The sequence below is a fragment of the Hippopotamus amphibius genome, chromosome 17 (genome assembly GCF_030028045.1).
Source record: "Hippopotamus amphibius kiboko isolate mHipAmp2 chromosome 17, mHipAmp2.hap2, whole genome shotgun sequence".
In the NCBI taxonomy this organism is placed as follows: domain Eukaryota; kingdom Metazoa; phylum Chordata; class Mammalia; order Artiodactyla; family Hippopotamidae; genus Hippopotamus; species Hippopotamus amphibius.
This window is the reverse complement of record NC_080202.1, coordinates 18713859-18732999: the sequence shown is the minus strand read 5'-3', so window position 1 is coordinate 18732999 and position 19141 is coordinate 18713859. Positions and strand designations below refer to the sequence as shown.

General features: G+C 49.3%; 1 protein-coding gene across 2 annotated transcripts in view; it reads left to right on the top strand.

The window, feature by feature from the left end:
- Positions 1–19141, top strand: part of ASIC2 (acid sensing ion channel subunit 2) — a 1082326-nt gene that overhangs the window by 1013733 nt on the left and 49452 nt on the right. For both annotated transcript variants that reach the window (XM_057716922.1, XM_057716920.1), the window contains exon 3: positions 6179–6306. In XM_057716922.1, the coding sequence (XP_057572905.1) occupies positions 6179–6306 (128 nt within the window). The remainder of the gene's footprint in view (positions 1–6178; positions 6307–19141) is intronic.

The window sequence follows — 19141 nt, the reverse complement described above, 5'->3', positions numbered from 1 at the left end:
TGTTTCTGGGCACAAGCCCTGCCCGCCCTGACCCCACCCAGTGTGGGAGGTGGGACCCTCAGAACCCCATAAGCTGTGCAGGGCAGTTGGTTCTCCTGCGGGAGATGGGGAGAAGGTCCCGGGCCCTTCCCCACAGAAGCCTGGCCAGGCCATGCACATCCCTGAGTGCATCTCAGCTAGTGACGCCTTCAGAGATGAACATGCACGGGGCTCAGGTCTGCTGGGAAAGGTTAGCATGGAAACAAGAAGACTCCAGTGGTCGCAGTAAGCATCTTCGGATCCTGGAAGAAGGGGTGGAGCTAGAAACGGAGTAAAATATATGAGCAGGCAGTTTTCACCTCAGTGCAAGGATGAACTTTGGAAACCAAGGGCTACCCCTGTAGGTAGTGAGGTCTCCATTCCCAAGGGGCTCCAACCAATGGCTGCCCTTCAGAGGATAATGAGGCAGAGGGGCCTCCTGCTGCCTCTCAGAGGTGAAGCAGTAGGTGCCCTCTGGGGACTCTACCCATCAGGATCCAACCAGGCAACGAGCGGCACCCACAGACCAGGTAATACAAGGAACGATTAGTGAAGGGCTAGTCACAAAGGTGCGGGCGAGGCTTAGGGAAGGCAGTACCCATGGGGCAGTGTCCTGGGCCAGAGAGCAGAGAGAGCCATTGCCATGCTTGGGGAAGCGGGGAAGAGCCCATATCAGAGTGGAGAGCTCTCCCCAGGCCCCCAAACCAGAGCTGCGCCCTTCCAAGGTGGCACAAAACTAACTTACAGGGACCAGGAAATAGAGTTGAGAGACTGAATAGCCCAGCCTGTCTCTCCTGTCTCCCCCAGTTTCCTACCTGGGCCCACCATTGGCTGAAGCCAAGCAGAAGCTAGAGGGCGAAGGGGCCCCACAGTACACCCTACATAAGGGCAGCTCCCAGGGTGGCAGAGTGGAGAGGACGGGTGAAAAGACAAACAGAACAGTTCTGCACTGAGCTGCACCCCAGCGCCGCTCCCACCATCTCCTCTCCAGCTAGCAATCCTAGCCACCTTCACAAAGACAGTTTCCTCCAACCCGAGACTGCTTTGTACCAGCACATTCCCGCCTTGGCCTAGAAAATTCCTCCAGATTTTCAGAGACGCTTCTTTGCCTACTTCTCTCCAGTGTTTCGTGCCTCGGTGCGCTTCCTGTAATTTGCAAAGATTAAAGATGTACGCTTCTTTCATTGCGGTGTACTTTCTCTGCCCCATTATGCATTCTGCCCATCGCTCCCCGTCTCCTCCCGCAGAGCTTCCCAATCCTTTCTGCAGGCACAGAAAATGCTCCACAGGTAGACCTCACCTGGTGCCGGCCAGCCGTGACCCTGCTCCTAAAAAGTGCTGGGAGACTCTGGCGTCTGCAGGTTGAAGTCTCTTTACCAGCCGCCTCCTGATTCAACAGCATCTTTCGTGTTAAGCTGTCGGGGTTTCAGCTTGGTCTCAATTAACAAGGGCTCCTGATGCTGTTTGTGTGCAGTAACTTCCCCATTCTCTGTGCGCGCGCTCTCTCTCTCTCTCTCTCTCTCTCTCTCTCTGGGGTTTTGAATCCTGGTGTTCCTGATGTGTAAACAAATCCTTCACTGCCCTGGGGGCCTGCACTTTTTGAAATAACTCAGTGTTGAATCATTCGGTGATGAGAGGAGTAGGAAGGTGTGAACAATTCTGTCCCACGCCAATCAGGGTTCTCAGAAGCACTGGCTTCCTGGGTGTGTGACCTCTGCAGTCGCACAGGTTCAGAAGGGTCATGCTTTTGGTTTAAGGCTTTACTACTGCTATCTTGAGTTTCTCGATAACTTTTTAAGGAGGGGCCTCACATTTTCAGTGTGCACCCACAAGTCGTGGCAGGGGGGGTCCCAGTTATTGTTACTGTTATTGTTGCTGCTGTCTGCTGTTGTTTTGTGCGCAGCCCAGCTGCATCTCAGTGGGTGAGACTTTCTGCCTCCTGAAACGTGGGAGGAAGCCCGTGCTGGCTGGCGTGTGGTGCTGGTGTTTCCCAGGGTCCAGCCAGACCCTCGGCAGACTCGCAGCTGGTCAAAGGGCAGGGAACAGTGAGCTCAGCAGAGGACACTCCCTCACGCAATCTGCTTCATTCAACAAAGAGTTCTGGAGCTCTGCCCTGTTCCAGACACCATGCTGGGGGGTTTAGGGGATATGACAATGAAAGATATTCCCTTTCTCCAACCCCTACTCAGAACCTCAGAGCTATGAACCAGGACATCTGCTCACACAAAATAAACCACAGCCCTAGTAGGGGAGGAAGAGTGCTGAATTGGAAGTCAGGAGACCTGGCTCTTGGCCCCTGCTTGTTCTTGACTTGCTGTGTGACCTCAGGCAAGGCACTTCCCCTCTCTGGACTAGATCTCTGCTGCCCAAACGGGTTTGGCCTGAAATAATCTGTATCAGAATCTCTGGACATGCAGATTCCTGGGCTTCACCCCAGAGAGACAGAATCCGAATTTCTAGGGGGTGGATCCCAGGAACGGTCACCCAGAGCTCCGTACATGATTTCAACCGGCATTCTAGTCTGAGCCCCTTGGAGGTACACGGGCTGAGCCTTTGGATCTAATCGTCTGTGCTTGATCTTAAAGTGGGTCTTCAGATTTGCACTGGTAGTGTGCCAAGTCCAGGAAGGGCAGGAGCTGAGGGTGGGTACAGGGCAGGGACTGGAGGGGGTCTGTTGTTCAGTATCAGACTGGAGAAGTACTGCATAGAGGAGAGCTGAGTGCAGTGCTGTGAAGGAAGAGAAACTCTATCTGGAAATGTGAGACTACGTGGTACTTTGGGAGAAGCAGGGTCGGGGGGACCCGGGACTACAGTCACGGGCTGAGCACGAACAGGCACAGCTCTGCTACTGGGAACCCCACCCAAATCTCCTGCTTCTGGACAAGAGACCCCACAGGGGCACCTGCCTAGGAAAGCGGGGTGCTCAAGCCCTCGTCACCCCCACGGCTCCGAGACGGCTGGGGTCTGCTCACGGCTGACAACCTACAACTGCAGTGCCCAGTAAGGTGGCCACCAGCCACATGTGGCTACTTAATTTTTTAAGTGTAATCAATTAAAATTCAATTGGATAAAAAATTAGATAAATAAAGCAGGCTAAAAAAGGTAAATACGTGAGGTAATGGATATGTTAATTAGCCTGATCGCAGGGGCCAGGGGCGGGGGGTCCTTTCACAATGTCCACATGTATCAAATCATCCCCCTGTGCACTTTAAATACTATACAATTTTATTTTGTCAATTATGCCTCAATAAAGTTGGGGGGATTCATTCATTCATTATAAATTCAGTTCCTCAGTTGCCCTAGTCACATTTCATGTGGCTAATGGTACCAGATTGAATAGCACAGATTATAGCACATTCCATCTTGGCAGACGTTTCCTCTAGACAGCAGTGTCCTGAAGAGGGCAGAAACCTTATTCATCATCATTCTCTTCTGGCTCTGCCCACCTGGTTGCCGCATGTTTGTAATGATATGAGACTACTTGAGGAATTTACTCTTCCCGAGCCCCTGCTGCTTCTGGAATAAACTCCCCACCCGAACCCTGATGCAGCCTGAGCAGCACTGGGTGGGTCTCCCGGACACAGGCGTGCCTGGTTATCCACTTTGCCCACTACTCACAGCACTTCTGACACCACAGCCTCGTTTCTCATTTCTCCCTGTGACCACAGGTCCCTCCTGCGAGCCTGTCCTACTGACTCAAAGGTTTCCTGAGCTCACTTACACAGCAGGCACACAGCTTTGCTAACTCTGGAAGGCACGTGTTGGCATCTCTCCTGTCCCACATCCTGCAGCTCACTAACCATGCTTTCCATTCACCCAAGCACGGGCATCCCTGTATCCTAACATCACTGTGTAGTCACTACCCCCACCCTCATCCAAGCCTGTTCTTCGGGCTCCTCGGCCTCTCCTCAACCCTCTCTCTTGGGTGGACCTTAGAAAACACAGCTGCTGAAAGCTGGAAGCTCAGCCCTCCTCTCCCTGCCCATCCTCCCTCTCCCGCATTCCCCCTCCCTGATGTATCTGTGGACCAAGCCCTGGGCTGGCCAAATAGGCACCAGACTGAGCAAGAAACTCTCTCCTCTCTTGAGGCATCCACCATCCATGGGAGAGATGGACACAAAACCACAGGCATGCAGGGACATAGGGGCAGGAGTTTGGATGGAGCGATCTGGGTAGAGAGATGGCAGAAGAGCCTGGGATTCTCTCCTGCTCCACGAAGATGTATATGAAAGGATTCCTGTTCAGGACTCTCTTTTGCCAGAACCGCATGTCAGCCACTGGATTCCTCGTCTAGATTGTAAGAGCCTTGCCAATCCTTCCTCTGGTCCCTGTCTGCCTACTTGACCTTGGCCTGTGCCCCCAACCTTGGAATTCTCCCCCGACTCCAGACTCCTCCCCCGGCCTCCATCACTGGCTCCCTGGCTGACCTGAGCCCTGCGCATTCACGTACCTGGCTCCAGTCCTTCCTTCCTCCTCGCCTTTCTCTTCTGTGCCAGCTTTAGAGCATGTACCCAAACTCTCCCTATGCTATGACCACGGTGCTGACACATCCCCCCCTCCTTGACCCCTGACCTCCACTTATCCCCCCCCCCCCCATCTTCCCTGATTTCTGCATTAACCCATCCTCTCTCCAGTCTCTAGTTTTGGAACATTTCTTGGCATGGACTCTGGATTGGCCTTGCTCATTAATAAGTGAGTGAGATTGGAGTCACAAATCTCTCGTTCATTCAACAGGTATTCCCTGGGTGCCTGCGAAGTGCCTGGCCCTGTGCAGGGCCTTTGTGATCCAGAGAGAAAGCCCAGAACTTGGCCTCCCGATGCTCAGCCTGGTGGAAAAGACAGGGAGATAAAGGATTATGATGGTATAGGCTTTACCAGGCGTGTGTGAAGAACACAACTGAGCAGGAGAAGGAGTTGCTCTGGGTGGGGCTGGGGGCTGAATCTTCAGTGATGAGAAGGGAGATGGTCAGGTGGACCAAGCAGAAAGACATTCCAGGCCAAAAGAGATACGTGTGCATCCGTGTCGGGCAGGGACCAATAACAACCAATCCGATGGTCCTGGGGGGGTTGGACCACATAGTGCCACGAAGCTGAGGGCTGCCCAGAGCTAGGCTGGAACAGGGGCTGGTGAAGGAGATCGGGCTCCTTATGAGTGACTGAGGTTTGCATTTGGGGAAACTCATTCTTCAGGCTGTTTGCAAAGAATAAGACAGAGAAGGAGACCCAGGAAAGGCTGATAGATCCCACAGGTGCACTCCCTGCCAATTTTGAGCACCAACATATAGGAAGAGCCAGGCTCTGCCATCCCATCCCTTTCTGCCACCCTTCCCACTCCTCACTGCCAAGGGCTGGGCCGTTTCTCCTGCCAAAGAAGAAAAGGGGAGAAGCTTCTCTTGCCTGTGTCCTGCAGCTCCAAGGGGCTTACAGGCAAGCCCCATATTTTTATTTCAACTGCTGTATCATCGTGTTTTCCTTCACCTGATCTCCTTGACTCAGCTCACGGCCCAGTAGAGAAGTTAGTAAAGAAAGAGAATAGGTGCTTGACTCACTTCATAATCCCATTCTTTAGTTTTGGAGATTGAAGCAAGGAGTTGGTTGGCCTAACTGACCTGAATTCGTTCCTGATTGCTACTGTAACAGATTGCCACAAACTTAGTGACATCAAACAACACAAATGTATTATCTTACAGTTCTGGAAGCCAGGAGTCAAAAGTGGGTTTCAAGGTGTCAGCAGGGCTGCATTTCTTCTAGAGGCTCTAGGGGAAATTACTCCCTTACCTTTTCCAGCTTCTAGAAGCTGCCTACATCCCTGGGCTTACAGATCCTTCCTCCATCTCCAAAGCATAGCTATTTCCATGTCTCTCTGACTCTGATCCTCCTTGGTTCCCTCTTATAAGGACCTTGTGATTGCATTGGGCTACCTGGTTAACCAAGGACCATCTCCCCACCGCAAGATCCTTAGTTACATCTGCAGCATCCCTTTCACCAATGTAAGGTAACATAGCCACAGTCTCCAGGGATGAGGTTGTGCACATCTCTGGGGGCCATGGTTCGGCATACCGTGGGGCCTTTCCAGCATCCCTTTGAGCTTTTCAGTCCCAGGACTCCACGAGCATCTGTTGTCATTGACCCATGGCTCTGTCCATCTTTGTTCTTTCAGAGGAAACGACGTTTGAAGCAGGCGTGAAGGTTCAGATCCACAGTCAGTCTGAGCCGCCTTTCATCCAAGAGCTGGGCTTTGGGGTGGCGCCAGGGTTCCAGACTTTCGTGGCCACACAGGAGCAGAGGGTAAGTCCCCCGGGGCTCTCTGGATCAGTGGTCCTCGGCCTCTCCCGGCCTCCTGCCACGTGAGGAGGAGAAATGGGATTCCCACTCCTGGAAGGCTCTGAATCCATCCAGGAGGCTGGAGCAGGGCTGGGCTCAGTAAAGAGACTCACCCTGAGATTGGAGAAAGGTATCCGCTAACCTCTGTAACCCAATTCTACTGTACCGACTGTCAGTTTCTGAAATTGGCCATGAGTGAAACCCAGCTTATTTTCTTTTTCACTGAACTGGTTGGGATTTTTTTTTTTTTCAAAACATTCTGGGAAAAAGCTCCTCCTGGGGGTGGGGTGGGAGGCCAGTGTGTGCTAAGGGAAACTGCTCACCAGGGTTTGGTACGTTTCATCACTGTGTTAACACAATGCCAAGTGGCCTGCAAGAAGGAACAGGGATGGAGCATCACACTTTTAACAGAGTTGAAGTGGAGGGAAGCCTCTTCATGGGTTCCTGTTTGTTCTCTGATTTAGCACCAGGCGAGGGACCCTATCAGCCAACCAGGACTGCTGTGTCAACTCTGTGTGTCCATAGAGTGAGGACTGGCACAGATGTGACATGGGTTACACATCTCAGAAGGGAGACCTTAGTAAATTCTCAGTGGGGAGGAAGTATCAAAACAGGACTGCAGAGAGACATAGGGATGCTTTTTTTCTCTTACCTCCTGGTTTGCCTAGAATAGAAGCTGAGGAGCCTATTACTCTGAGGGAGTCCTAAACCAGGTCACCCAAGACAATGTGCCCTGGGAGGCCTGGAGCAAAGAATGAGGTGAGTGAGTGACAGGGAGTCCGGCTCTAGGGTGTGAGGAAGGGAGAATCCAGACAACCTGGGAGGACCAGTTCAGCAAAGAAATACACATGTAACTCACAAGTTCAGCTTGTTTTTAAAATTCAGCCCAAATTATCGTTCATCCAGTACTGATCAGAGTTCCTTAGCCATTTTATAAAGTGATTTTCTGTATTGGAAACTGGTTTTCAATCTCTAAGCAAGCTATATCTTTGAATCTCTGGGAAAGCAGTGATGTGCAGGCCTCATGAACTATTCCCTGTACTTAATGCCGGGGCAGTTGCTAAAAGATCAGGGTCAACCTCCACTGCAACACGTAGCAGGTGGGATGGCGGCTCTGAGGCTGAGGTGGAGGAGGCTGGGAGGTTGGCCCGGCGTCTCCGGGGCTCAGAGATTGAGGCAGGCAGTGTGGGCAGAAGTGGAGTGTTCGAGAGTGTGCACAATGGGAGCCTAGTGGTGCAACCACAAAACTTCACGGTTAAGGCCGAAGAGGGAGGGCAGGAAGCAGACAGCAGGGTGCCAAGTTCAGGGCTGAGGATTTGAATCAGGAAGAGTGAACGAAGACTGACAGCTCAAGGTGTGCAGAGAGCACGGAGCCCAAGCTATTAGCCTGGGTGTAATAGCCAGCCTTCGAATACTGTCAGAGATAAACAAAGCAGCAAGGACAGATTTAATCAGTAATATACTCTTGCAGTAGGGAAGAAGGTTCAGTGTGAACTGAACTCGACTTCGATTTGTGCAAAAGGCACTTGGCATTTTAAAGGGAAAATGAGGGAGAAGGGTGGGGGTATAGAGGGCACCTGAGCAGAGTCAGGGAAATGAAACACTACAAAAAACCAGAAATGGGGGGTGTGATCAGTCCACGTGAAACCCAGCTGAGTTTGCTAACAGGAGCCCATCAAAATTAGGCTCCTCTCCTCCCGCAGAGACAGGGAGACAGGGGCCCTACCTTTTGGTCTTGGCAGGAGCAGATAAACAGTAAATTCTCTTGGCAGCCTTGAGTTCTCAGGCAGGGACTTTAAGGGAGCTAGAGTCATCCCAGGGATTTGGCTTTGAGCCATGAGAAATTATGTTAGCGTAAAAAAGTGTTGAAGACACCGTCATTTTCGTAAAGAGCTTTAGTTGAATGTTTCAAAAATACTAAATATTTTTGAGCTCACTGGAGCATCCAGAATAAGTACTACCTGGAGTTTTGTCCTCTGTTTGTCTCTTCCTCCTGGGCTTGTGTGGCCGAAGTAGGATCACGCTACCCTGAACAGCATATGTCATCCAAGTGCAATAATACAAGCTGTACCTTCTTTTTTCGGATTTCTGCTGGCCATGTTTATTTCCTTTATATAAATGTGATTTTTCAGAAGTCGATTGTAAACACTATTCTAGTCCCGTTCTTCATCTAAACTATCCATTTTCATGAAAATTAAGTGCTAAAGAGAGAAGGATGGAAGGAAGGAAGGAGGAAAGGAAAGAGGAAAGGAAAGAGGAAAGGAAAGGAGAGGAGAGGAGAGGAGAGGAGAGGAGAGGAGAGGGGAGGGAAGGGAAGGGAAGGGAAGGGAAGGGAAGGGAAGGGAAGGGAAGGGAAGGAAAGGAAAGGAAAGGAGGAAAGAAAGGACGTTAGTGTTTGTCCAAGTCTTTGTAGGCCAAGGTTGAGGCCTCGTGGAGAAGAGGGTGCAGAGGAGCCTTGCTAGAGCCTGATCAAGGAGAGAATCTTGGTTAATCAAGGAGAGAATCTTGGTTAATCCTCCCTTCTGTGTGTGATGTGAGTCAATCCACCTCCCTTGGAAGAACCAGGCACGGGTCAGACTAATAAGGGTGTCCGTGAATTCTCTGACTCTCTAACGGTGGACGGGGGACTAGCTGTCCAAGGCAAATCTGATTTTTGTGGTTTGTTGAAAGTACCTGCCCCTGCGATCCTGCATGACTTCACTGTACTGACATCTCTCTGGTGTCCACAAGGCTATTACCATGCAGAGGAAGTAAACAGCCTTCCTTGAAACCCACAGAGCAACTTCATCTCATTGATAGCGAAGGTTGGAAGGAAGGACGCTCTCTGTAGGCTGCTGTGTCGTTGGCTTGAGAGATGTGCTCTCTCCTCCCCTCTCCACACTTATCACCCCATTACTGACACCAAATAAATGTCTGGGCCGGGTAGGAAGCTGGAGCTGATACCTTCTCAGAACCCTTAAATCTCTTTCCCAACATGAAACAGAGGGACTCCCCGTGGCGATTAGGAACAGAACATATTCCCAGCTTCAGAGGATGAATTCGTTGTTGGCTTTGAAGTATATTTTCAGAAAATCAGCCTCATTCATATTAGCATTGCTATGGTTATTATAACTAATAATAAGATATTTGGTTAAACATTTTACAGCCTTCAAAGCATTTCCACATCATCTCATTTCATCGTTTCATTCATATTAATAGAGAGATACAAAAACACATCCTGGAGCTAAATCTAATAATATATTATGTTTACATGTATATAAAAGAGCATATTCATAGGAAATAAGACTCGAAGGAAATAAGGCAAAATACCTACGGTGGGGGAATTATGAATGATTCATTTTCTTGTCACATGTTTTATAAGGCGGCTTTGTTTTATTTATTTGTTGAGCAAATATTTGTTGAACACCTACTGTAAGTGAAGCGATGGGGATACAGTGGTGAACAAAACAGACCCAGTGTCTGTCCTCACAGAACCTACGTATTAGTGGTTTCTTTCACACAGAAAAAATAACCGTTAAATAATCTTAAGCCAAGTATAATTAGGGGATTGGTCCTCACTGGTATGTTCTCACCCTGCCAGTAGACTAACCTATCCAGCTGACCCTGATTCTCAAACACTGATTCTAAGATACAACTCTTTTTCACATTTTCACATTTCTGAAATTGGGGCTTGTTTCCCAGTCAATTGCATGTCAGTTACAACTAGCGATGCTTTTTCTTTCTTGATGGCACTTAAAATCATGGTGATCTCACCATCTATAGCGGCTTCACTGTTCCCATTCCAGGATTCTGCAGCTTCAGCTCAAAGCTCAAGGGAATCTTGCAAGAAGGCCCGGGGTGCCAAGACTATAGGAGAGCAGAAGGCCCTTTCCTAGAAAGTTGGTGTGACTCATGCTGGGGAAATTGACCTCTGAGTGAAAGCCCTAAGCAGAACTGGTAACTTACCGGACTCCTGCCATGAATCCCTTTGTAAACAGGAGCATCCTTTTGCCTGGTAAAGTCATCCCACCCATGCAAAATTACACACACGCTTCTCTCAATATTTTTCACTTTACTTTGTAATCCAAAAGAACACACCATTGGGTTGTAACCCATACTAAAGATTGCTTTTTTTAATCTGCCCTAAACCCGAATAAGTCAAAGTATGCCCCTGCCTTCCTTGGACAATCTGAGAAGTGCCCCCCGACCCAGCTCAGCTGCTGTAGGAGCCCCTGTACCATCCCAAGACCCCCACCATCAGAGACAGGCAGTGGGAAAACATGCTGAGAGCAGAAACAGAACCCCGGAGGAAGAGCACAGTTCCTTCCACCTGAGCGCACACCACCCGCCAGGCATTAAGCTGCAGAGACACTTGAACTGCATTACCTCATTCATTCCCCACAACAACCCCGAAAGGGAGACATTGTTACGCCATGTTCCAGGTGACAAAACTGCATAGCCAAGTCACTTGCTTCAGGTCACCGAACTATGGGAACTGCAGGACTCAGCTTTGAGCACAGATCTAACTGGGGAGAGAAAACCAGACAGGGAGCCCACAGGCCCAGATTCTAGTCCTAACTGCCACGAGAACTTGGACAGGTTGCATCCCTCCCTGGGCCTCAGGCTTCCCATCCATAGAATGGGAGGGCTGGGTTAGATGACCTCGAAGGGCCTCCTGCGTTAGCAGCCTGGGGGTCACTCGGGCACACAGGAACCACCTGGAAATTTGGGCGATAGCAGTTTTGGGCCTGCTCCCTGCTCTGCCACCTGCGGACTCCCTCCTTCATGCCAGCTAGCATTGGGTGCTGTTAAGGTCAATGCTGGCAAGGGCATGTGAGATAAACCTCTGTCCCCCAGTCTAGGAGGCAGAACCTGGGTTCCTGCTAGTGAGAAGCAGGGGCTGGGGTACGTAGCCACCCTAAAACTTTAGAAGAGAGGCTCTGGCCATGCTCCTTGGTCATACCCCTTCCCCACCCACATACATAGCGCCCACATCACTGCCCTACCTAGAATCCTTAAATTCCTGGGCTTCCTGTAATTTGCAAAAGCCCAACCCCTTAGAATGGCGTCCAAGGTCCTGTTGAGCCTGGTCCCTGCCCTGCTCTCCAGCCTCATCATCTGCCCATGGTTGACCAGTCTGTCCCCTGCATCCCAGTCTTGGAGAACCATCCCCGAATACGCCATGCTCTCTGATGCCTGCCTCTGTGCATTTGCACCCACTGTTCCTTCTGCCCAGCTTCCCTTCCTGGTCTTATCTACCTGACAAAGGCCTATTCCTATTTCTAGCTACTGTTCAAAGAGCATGGTCTCTAAGAAGACATTCCCCATCCCATCCTCCCAGCCCCTCAAGGAGCAGCTAGTCTATCCATATCACACCATATGCATTCATTTCCTCCTTCAGGAAATATTGACTGAGCACCTACTGTGCTGGGAAAATTAGATGAGGGAGACCTGATTCTACCGTGGAGGACTCATAGAATAAAGTGGGTTTCTTGGCAATTTTGTCCCATTCCTAAGAGACACAAAACTCTCCTTGCAGCACTTACCTCCCCTTGAGCATCCCCGCTCCTTACACCTGCCTCTTAAGAAGTGCCTTCCTTAACCTCCATCAGCCCTGAGCTCACCGTAGACTGGGAGCTCCCTGAGAGCAAGGACGGTGTCTTTTGGATTCTCTATCCCCCGTGCCTTGCTTAGATATGAGCTCCGTAAATGTGCAGGGTTGAAAGAATGAATACACACTCATGCCCAAATCTGCACTCTGTGCCCAAAGAGCACTCAGATGCTGTGATCGAATGCTCTCCCCGCCGCCCCCCACCCACCCCTGCCAAAACTCCCATTAAAATCTGCCCTGAGGGCCCTCCTTCTCCCTGAGGCTGTGGAGACAGCCCGTGATGAATGATGCTATCTGTATCCTCTCTGGCGACACACTTCGAGATCCTAATCAAAGCAAAAGCTCATGAAAGGAGTCAGGGCTGGAGACAGAGATCTGGAAGCCATCAGCGTGCACAAGAGTGGATGGAACAGATGGGAGGGTCAGCACCAAACTCTGGAAGATGGGGAGAATGAAACGAGCGAGTGAATATATGTGAAAGCGCAGAGCTGGGACGTTTGCATGGCAAGAGCACAAGACGAACCGTCTTCAACGTTGGCATCACCAGTCAGACTCTTTGCCCCGAACTGAAGGTGCTTGCAAATCCTGATGGGACTTTGGGTCATGATTTGATATCAGAAAATTTTCATCATCTCCCACTTCCTCCTCAAAGAGCCTGGTGGTGAGCCTTGCTTTCTAAATGTTTCTCCAATGTGTCCATCAAATCTATATTCAACCGCCCTGCCCATACTTCTTGGTATACTGAGGATGAATCTGAAGACCCTGGGCAGTCGGTTGGCCACCAGCCTCACTGTTCAGATTTTTCTAGAAAACATAGCCCTGGCTTTATATCTGAGGGTCTCAGAGATGCCGTGGGGTGACAGGGTGACAATCACTACACAGAGATATCCCGTTCTCACCAAGAATCCCTTCCACTGCCAGTTCAAAGTCATGAGGAGTGAGAAAGTTTCCAATTCCACAGCCTGGACGCTGTGTTGGTTCCTGACTTGGGCTGTATCCAAACCCAGGAGGACGCCCACTGTCACACCACACCCTGCCTCGAGCAGCTGCCCACTAGCCTCCTTGGGACTGTAAATACACGGGACAAACACAAATGTTTGGGTCCCCCCACCCCCAATTAGGTCGTTGGCAGACTGGTGGGCATAGTCAGCTCCTACAGAAGCCTGAGCCTTTGCCTTCAGCGTAGGTTGGCTGCATCCCCAACATTTGGAGGGCACCCCACCACGGCTCACGGGAAACGGTATCCCCTACTCTACCCCCAGATTAAAAAGGCCCAGATGTTGGGTGGGGTGCCCCACAACTGCTTTTGATAGTTCCTATCGAGCTTCCAAATACAACTTACTAAGTGCCTTTCAAAAGAGAAGACTCATTTGTCAATCTGACAGCCAGATCCGTGGTCCTTAACATGCTTCACGGGCCCCATTGGAAATGGAGGCTTGCCCAGTTGTGTTTTTCAAGGCAGGGGAGAGAATTTGTTCCACATGCCTTCAGCAGCTTCCAAATTGTCAAAGCTGGAGCCGCACATACGTGATAGCATCCAGTTCTGCTCCAGAAAGCGCCGGGGAGGCGCCAGAAGGCAGGATAGCCTGCTGTGTGGCTATCCCTCGGTGATCAACAGGGAATAGTTCCCATAAATAGATGAAAATAAGAACCAATTAAGCATCTACTAGCGTAGCTACTTCCTTGCTTGTTGCCACTCTGCCTCTAAGGCAGAAATATCTTCAGATCCCCAGATGGTTTTGCCAAGAGTCAGGTTTTCACCTTTTTTTTTTCCTACACAATGAGAGTTCGTTTTCATCAAGGTGGAGGCAATGACAGGAGGTAGAGGAGGGAGGAGAAGGGTCCTTAAAAGAAGTTTCTTGGCTAGGATGAGCCAATGTGTTCAGCTCTGTTGGGGGAATTTCCAAAGTGAGTCCACGTAACACATGCTCAAGTCTTAGAAAGAGATAAAATCACTCTCTCCTGCCTCCCCTCTGCCTCACAGCTTCTCCCGCTCTTTCCCTTCCCAAGAGAGTCTCCAAAGAGTTCTCTAAACTTGCTTCTGTCTACTTCCTCATCTCCTTTTCACTTCCCAACCCACCTCTAGCATCCCATGGAAATTCTTTGTCATCAAGTTCGCCCATGAACTCTTTGTGGCCAAACTCAATCTTTTTCAGTAAGGACACTCCTCACTTCATCCCACCTGGTTTCCCAGCAGGGAAACTGTTGGCCACGTCCTCCCCCCCGCCCCCCGCCCTGTCCCCCCACCCCCAGACGCTCTTCTCCTTGCTCTGGTCTGGTTTTCTTCCCACCTCTCTGCCTGCTCCTCCTGAGTCACCTTCATAAGCAGTTCTTTCTCTGTTCACCCCTGAGACGATGGGCGCACCAGGATGCTGGCTTTGGCTTGTCCCATTCTGCAGTCTCCTTGAATGATCTCACCCTTTACCATGACTTTCAGATCGCTACTCCCAGCCCAGAACTCTTTCCTGAGCCCCCAACCCAGAACTCCAGGTGCTGCCAAACACCTTCCCTGGGAGTCCCATGGGCATCTCAAATCAACAGTCTAAACTGAACTCATCCTCTTCTGCTGCCCCACACCTCCACCCCGAAACGTCTGCTCCCCCACGGTCCCCCAACCCTGTTAATGGCCTGAGTACAAATACACATTCCCTAGATAGTGACCCTGTGCCTCATTTCCTTATCTGTAAAATGGGAATAATGACGGTTTCCATCTCAGAGGGTGACTAGAAGACGAAGCAAGTTAACACATGCGCACAGAATAGTTCTGGCATCCAGCAAATGCTCAGTAACAGCTAGCTATCACCATCGCCCACTCCAGACACAGCTTTAATTCGGTCCTTCATGATTCCTCTCCTGAGTAAGAACAGCAGCTGCCTGGCTGGTCTCCCGCTGCCCACCTTGTCCCTCTCCCATCCATTCTCTGCATCAGCACGATCTTCCTAAAATACGAATCTGAGCATCTCCCTCCCTCATTTCTTCGAGAATGAAGTCCAGGAACCTCTTCACAGCCCTTTCTGTTCTGGCCGCTGCCTAACTCTCAGTAGCATCTCTCTCTACTCCCCCGGCCTCCCATGCGAAGCACAAACTCTCCTCAACTGTGTGCACTTATTCCCAAGCATCACATGCTCTCTCCTCTCTCTTCCTGCCAGCAACACCCTTCCCACCCTTTCTTTACCTAATTTGTATGTATCCTCTGAGATTCAGCTCCAGGGTTCCCTCCTCCAGAAGGCCACCCTGGAGTATTCTATGTGAAGCTCTAGCATAAAATTTACACATGATAATCATTTGTTTACTTATCTATCTCCCTACCAGACTGTGAGCTCTTTGAGGATATGACTCTAGCTTACTTCTGTTCCTTGTATTTCAGCATTTTGTACAGTGCCTTGCATGTAGAAGGTGCTTGATAATTGCATTGAATGGAATGAATGACACAAGGAATGCATGAAAGAGAGGAAGAGCCTACTTTATCATCTCACTCTCCCGCCTGACACCCATTAATGTCTTTCCCAACCTAGAGAATAAAGTCCAAATTCCACATCCCGGCTCCAGCTATCACTTTTTCCAATGACTATACCCCACCATTCTCCAGCAGCCCCCCTCTGATCCACACACTGCCCCTCACACAGGCTGCAAGCCTACCGGCCCCCTTCCTTGATCATTTCCTACTGATTCATCTATTTATTGAGCATCTACTATATGCCAGGCACTGTGTGAGGCATGAGGGATGCAGCGATGGACAGGACTGACCCTGGTTCTTCTCAGAGCTTACAGTCTAGCAGGAGAGGCAGACAATCAGTCACAGATTAAGAGCTATGTGTGTCTGTGTAATATGCCCCCAGTATATCGTAAACTTCTTAAGGGAAAATGTTAGGTCTTATAATTCTTACATGGAAGGATGGATGGATGGAATGTTGTAGAATGATCTCTGAGGGCCAAATTCAGTAATTTACAATCCCTTTCAGCTCTGCTTAGCCTTCATAGATGATGTAACAGAATTCAACTCTCTTTTTTTTTTTTTTTTTTTTTGGGGGGGGGGCTGCATTGGGTCTTTGTTGCTGCGCGCGGGCTTTCTCTAGTTGTGGCGAGTGGGTGCTACTCTTCGTTGCAGTGCACGGGCTTCTCATTGCTGTGGCTTCTCTTGTTGAGGAGCATGAGCTCTAGGCTCGCAGGCTTCAGTAGTTGTGGTGCACAGGCTTAATTGCTCTGTGGCATATGGGATCTTCCCAGACCAGGAGTTAAACCCACGTCCCCTGCATTGGCAGGTGGATTCTTAACCACTGCACCACCAGGGAAGTCCCTCAACAGTCTTTAACACTAAGAACTGGAAAAAAAGATCTTTTTACTGAGTGCATGGGGAAAAAAAGGGATAAGCCAAAAATAGTACTAACTGACACGGCAGCTCCAGTCTCAGTCCAAAGATCAGAACTTTGTGGTACCCACTCTCACCAGCATCCATCAGGGCAGAACTAGCTTCTCCTGGATCCTGTCTGCACTGGCTCTGACATCAGAAGCCAGCTGCTTATCTCTCAATGGCTTATTTCCCCCTCAGACCCAGCAGAGGAAAGGAGACCTACTGTCTGTGGACTCAGCTACTTTATGTTACTCAGGCGACAAGTTACTAAATCAGAACATTCTTCGGTTGGGTCCTGCTACCCAGTCCCACGTTCTCTTATGATACATGAGCAGCATCTGAGCTCTGAACAGGGTGGCCTTGGTTTCTAATGGTTGTTGCTTTTTTAAATATAAGGGCCAAAAGAAATCTGTAGAGGATACCTCCTCATAGAGGCTGAAAGCTTTTTCTTCCCATCATGAAAGGTTAGATAGTCACAGACAAGTCTTTTAGAAACATCAGCCAGAATGAATGTGAACAGTCTTGCTGAGGGTCAGACTCCCTTGGGAAGGGCAGGAGACAACTCTTTCCTATTTCTCCCCTCCTCCTTCCTGCTTGAAAACAACTGGTGCCCTCCAGGGATGGAGAAGTCCCTGTGTTTTGTTTGTGTGTTGTGACAAATGGACTGAACAGCCCCTGTAATCATTCACTGTGGGCAAATAAATCTTAGTGCTAATCTGTTAGCTATAGCCCTAAAGCATCTCTGGTTTTGCACCTACTGAGGTCTCTCTCCTTTTGGTATTTAAAACATTTTAACAACAGCCAGCTGGCTATTAATACAAAGTTACCTAAATAACCCGAGTGATTTGCATGCCTTGCTCCATCAATGAGAGTATGCTATCTGAAGGCAAGGACTCTGAGCAACTAGCACAGACCCTAATGCTGTAAATCAATCAACCAATCAATTAACTCATCAATTGCAGAGTGAATCAATATTGGTTAATAAATTGCTTCAAACCCTGTGGCACATCCTATCGTGGAACAAAAATATCATTCCTAAGTGAGAGTCATCATGCTTCGATTTATCTGCTTTATGTTTTTGTTGTTGCTATTGTTGTTTCAGGTTTTCTTTTGTTTTTTGTTGTTGTTGCTTTGTTGCTGTTGTTGTTTTTGTCATGGCATGTAGCATTCAGGATCTTAGTTCCCCAACCGGGAATCGAACCCATGGCCCCTGAAATGGAAGCACAGAGTCTCAACCACTGGACTGCTAGGAAACTCCCATGTTTTATGTTTTAAGATAGCACTCCCAGTCCTTTGACACAATTTGGTGACAAATGACAGGAAGACAGCATTTGGCCAAGGTCTCTAGGAGAGCCAAGAAGACTATGAAAGGAACAAGCAGAAGGGGAGCAGGACCCCAGAAAAGACACCACCCATCTCTGGAGAGGGCAGATGAGACAGCTGTTGAGGGGAGTGTAAACTGGTAGGGCCTTTGGGCTAGAGAGGTGGGTGGGCACTTAGCAGCATTCGTTCCAATAGAAAAGCACACCTCCTCTTCCAAGGAGCTCTTTTCCTTCAGGAATCTGCCATAAAGAAATACTTATACATGCACCCCACGAAGCATGGATGAAGACCTTTTCTGCAGCTCTCAATCTTTGTCAGAGCAAAAATTTAGAAACAACTTAAATGTTCATCAATGAAATGATGATTACATTAAGGAGGGCCCATGCATATATATTTCCTGCACCCCCCTGCAACAGTTAAAATGGGTAAGAAGGCTCTGGAGGTCCCTTGGGGAAATTTTCCAAGAGACATTGATAAGTGAAAAAAAAAAAAAGTCAGAACAACACATACAGTGTGGTCTCATATGCATTTAAAATAACCCCCACACCAGACTAAACTATACATTTTATAAATGCACATATATGCATGGTAGCACACAGAAGAATTCTGGAGAATTTAAAAAATACTGACAGCTGCTCAGAGGAAAAGAACAGAACTGAGTGTGCAAGATTTTCCACTTTTTTCTGGCTCTCTGGAATATTTATAACAAGAAGACACTTGTGTATTCATGAATTAACTGTGCACTTTTTAAAGACGTGGATAATGTAGCTGTTTAGAAATATGTTTTCTGGTTTGGACCCGGCATCTAACAGACAAGCTCACATACCGAGGGTTGGGGAGCTGCTCCCTCCAGCCAGGGACAGCCTCCTCTCCAGGCTGGTCCTGCAATACCTTCCCCAGCAGACAGACTCCACCAGACCCTGCTTCTGCTCCCAGCACATGAGGAGGCCACAGCGAAGGGCCTGCAGCTCTGAAATTTTCCTTCTAGGAAAAGAAACTTGTAAAGATTTTTGTCTGGTTTTGAAAAAAAAAAAAAGTGTCCCCACACTACCCCCAGGTTCGGGGCCAGAGTGCACAGTTCCCAAGGATGGAAGAGCGCAGTGTCTGGCACCGTGCCAGCCCTCCATCCACGTGGAATCGGTTTAATTAGTCCAATGGGTTGGATGAGTTTGAGTTAGATTGGATGGGTTGATTAGGTTGGATTAGATTGATAGCTATCCTTATTAATTCCATAGCTCTCCTCTTCCCAGCCTCAACTGTGCATCCCAGGGACGTCCCCACTCTCAGTTTTCATCCCTGGTCTGAGCTTGACATCATCCCCCTGCCCCACCATAAAGGCAACAGGCACCATACTCCCAGATCTTTCCCTTCACCTGTCTGTCTCTGGGACTGAGACACTCTTGCGTGTGTCCCCACACCTGCCACAGTGCTTAGTACATCATAAGGTCTCAGTCAATATGTATTGAATTGAACTGAACTCAGCCCCCCACACCTCCGAGAAAAGGCCTGGACAGAGCCAGCAGCAGGAGGAAAAG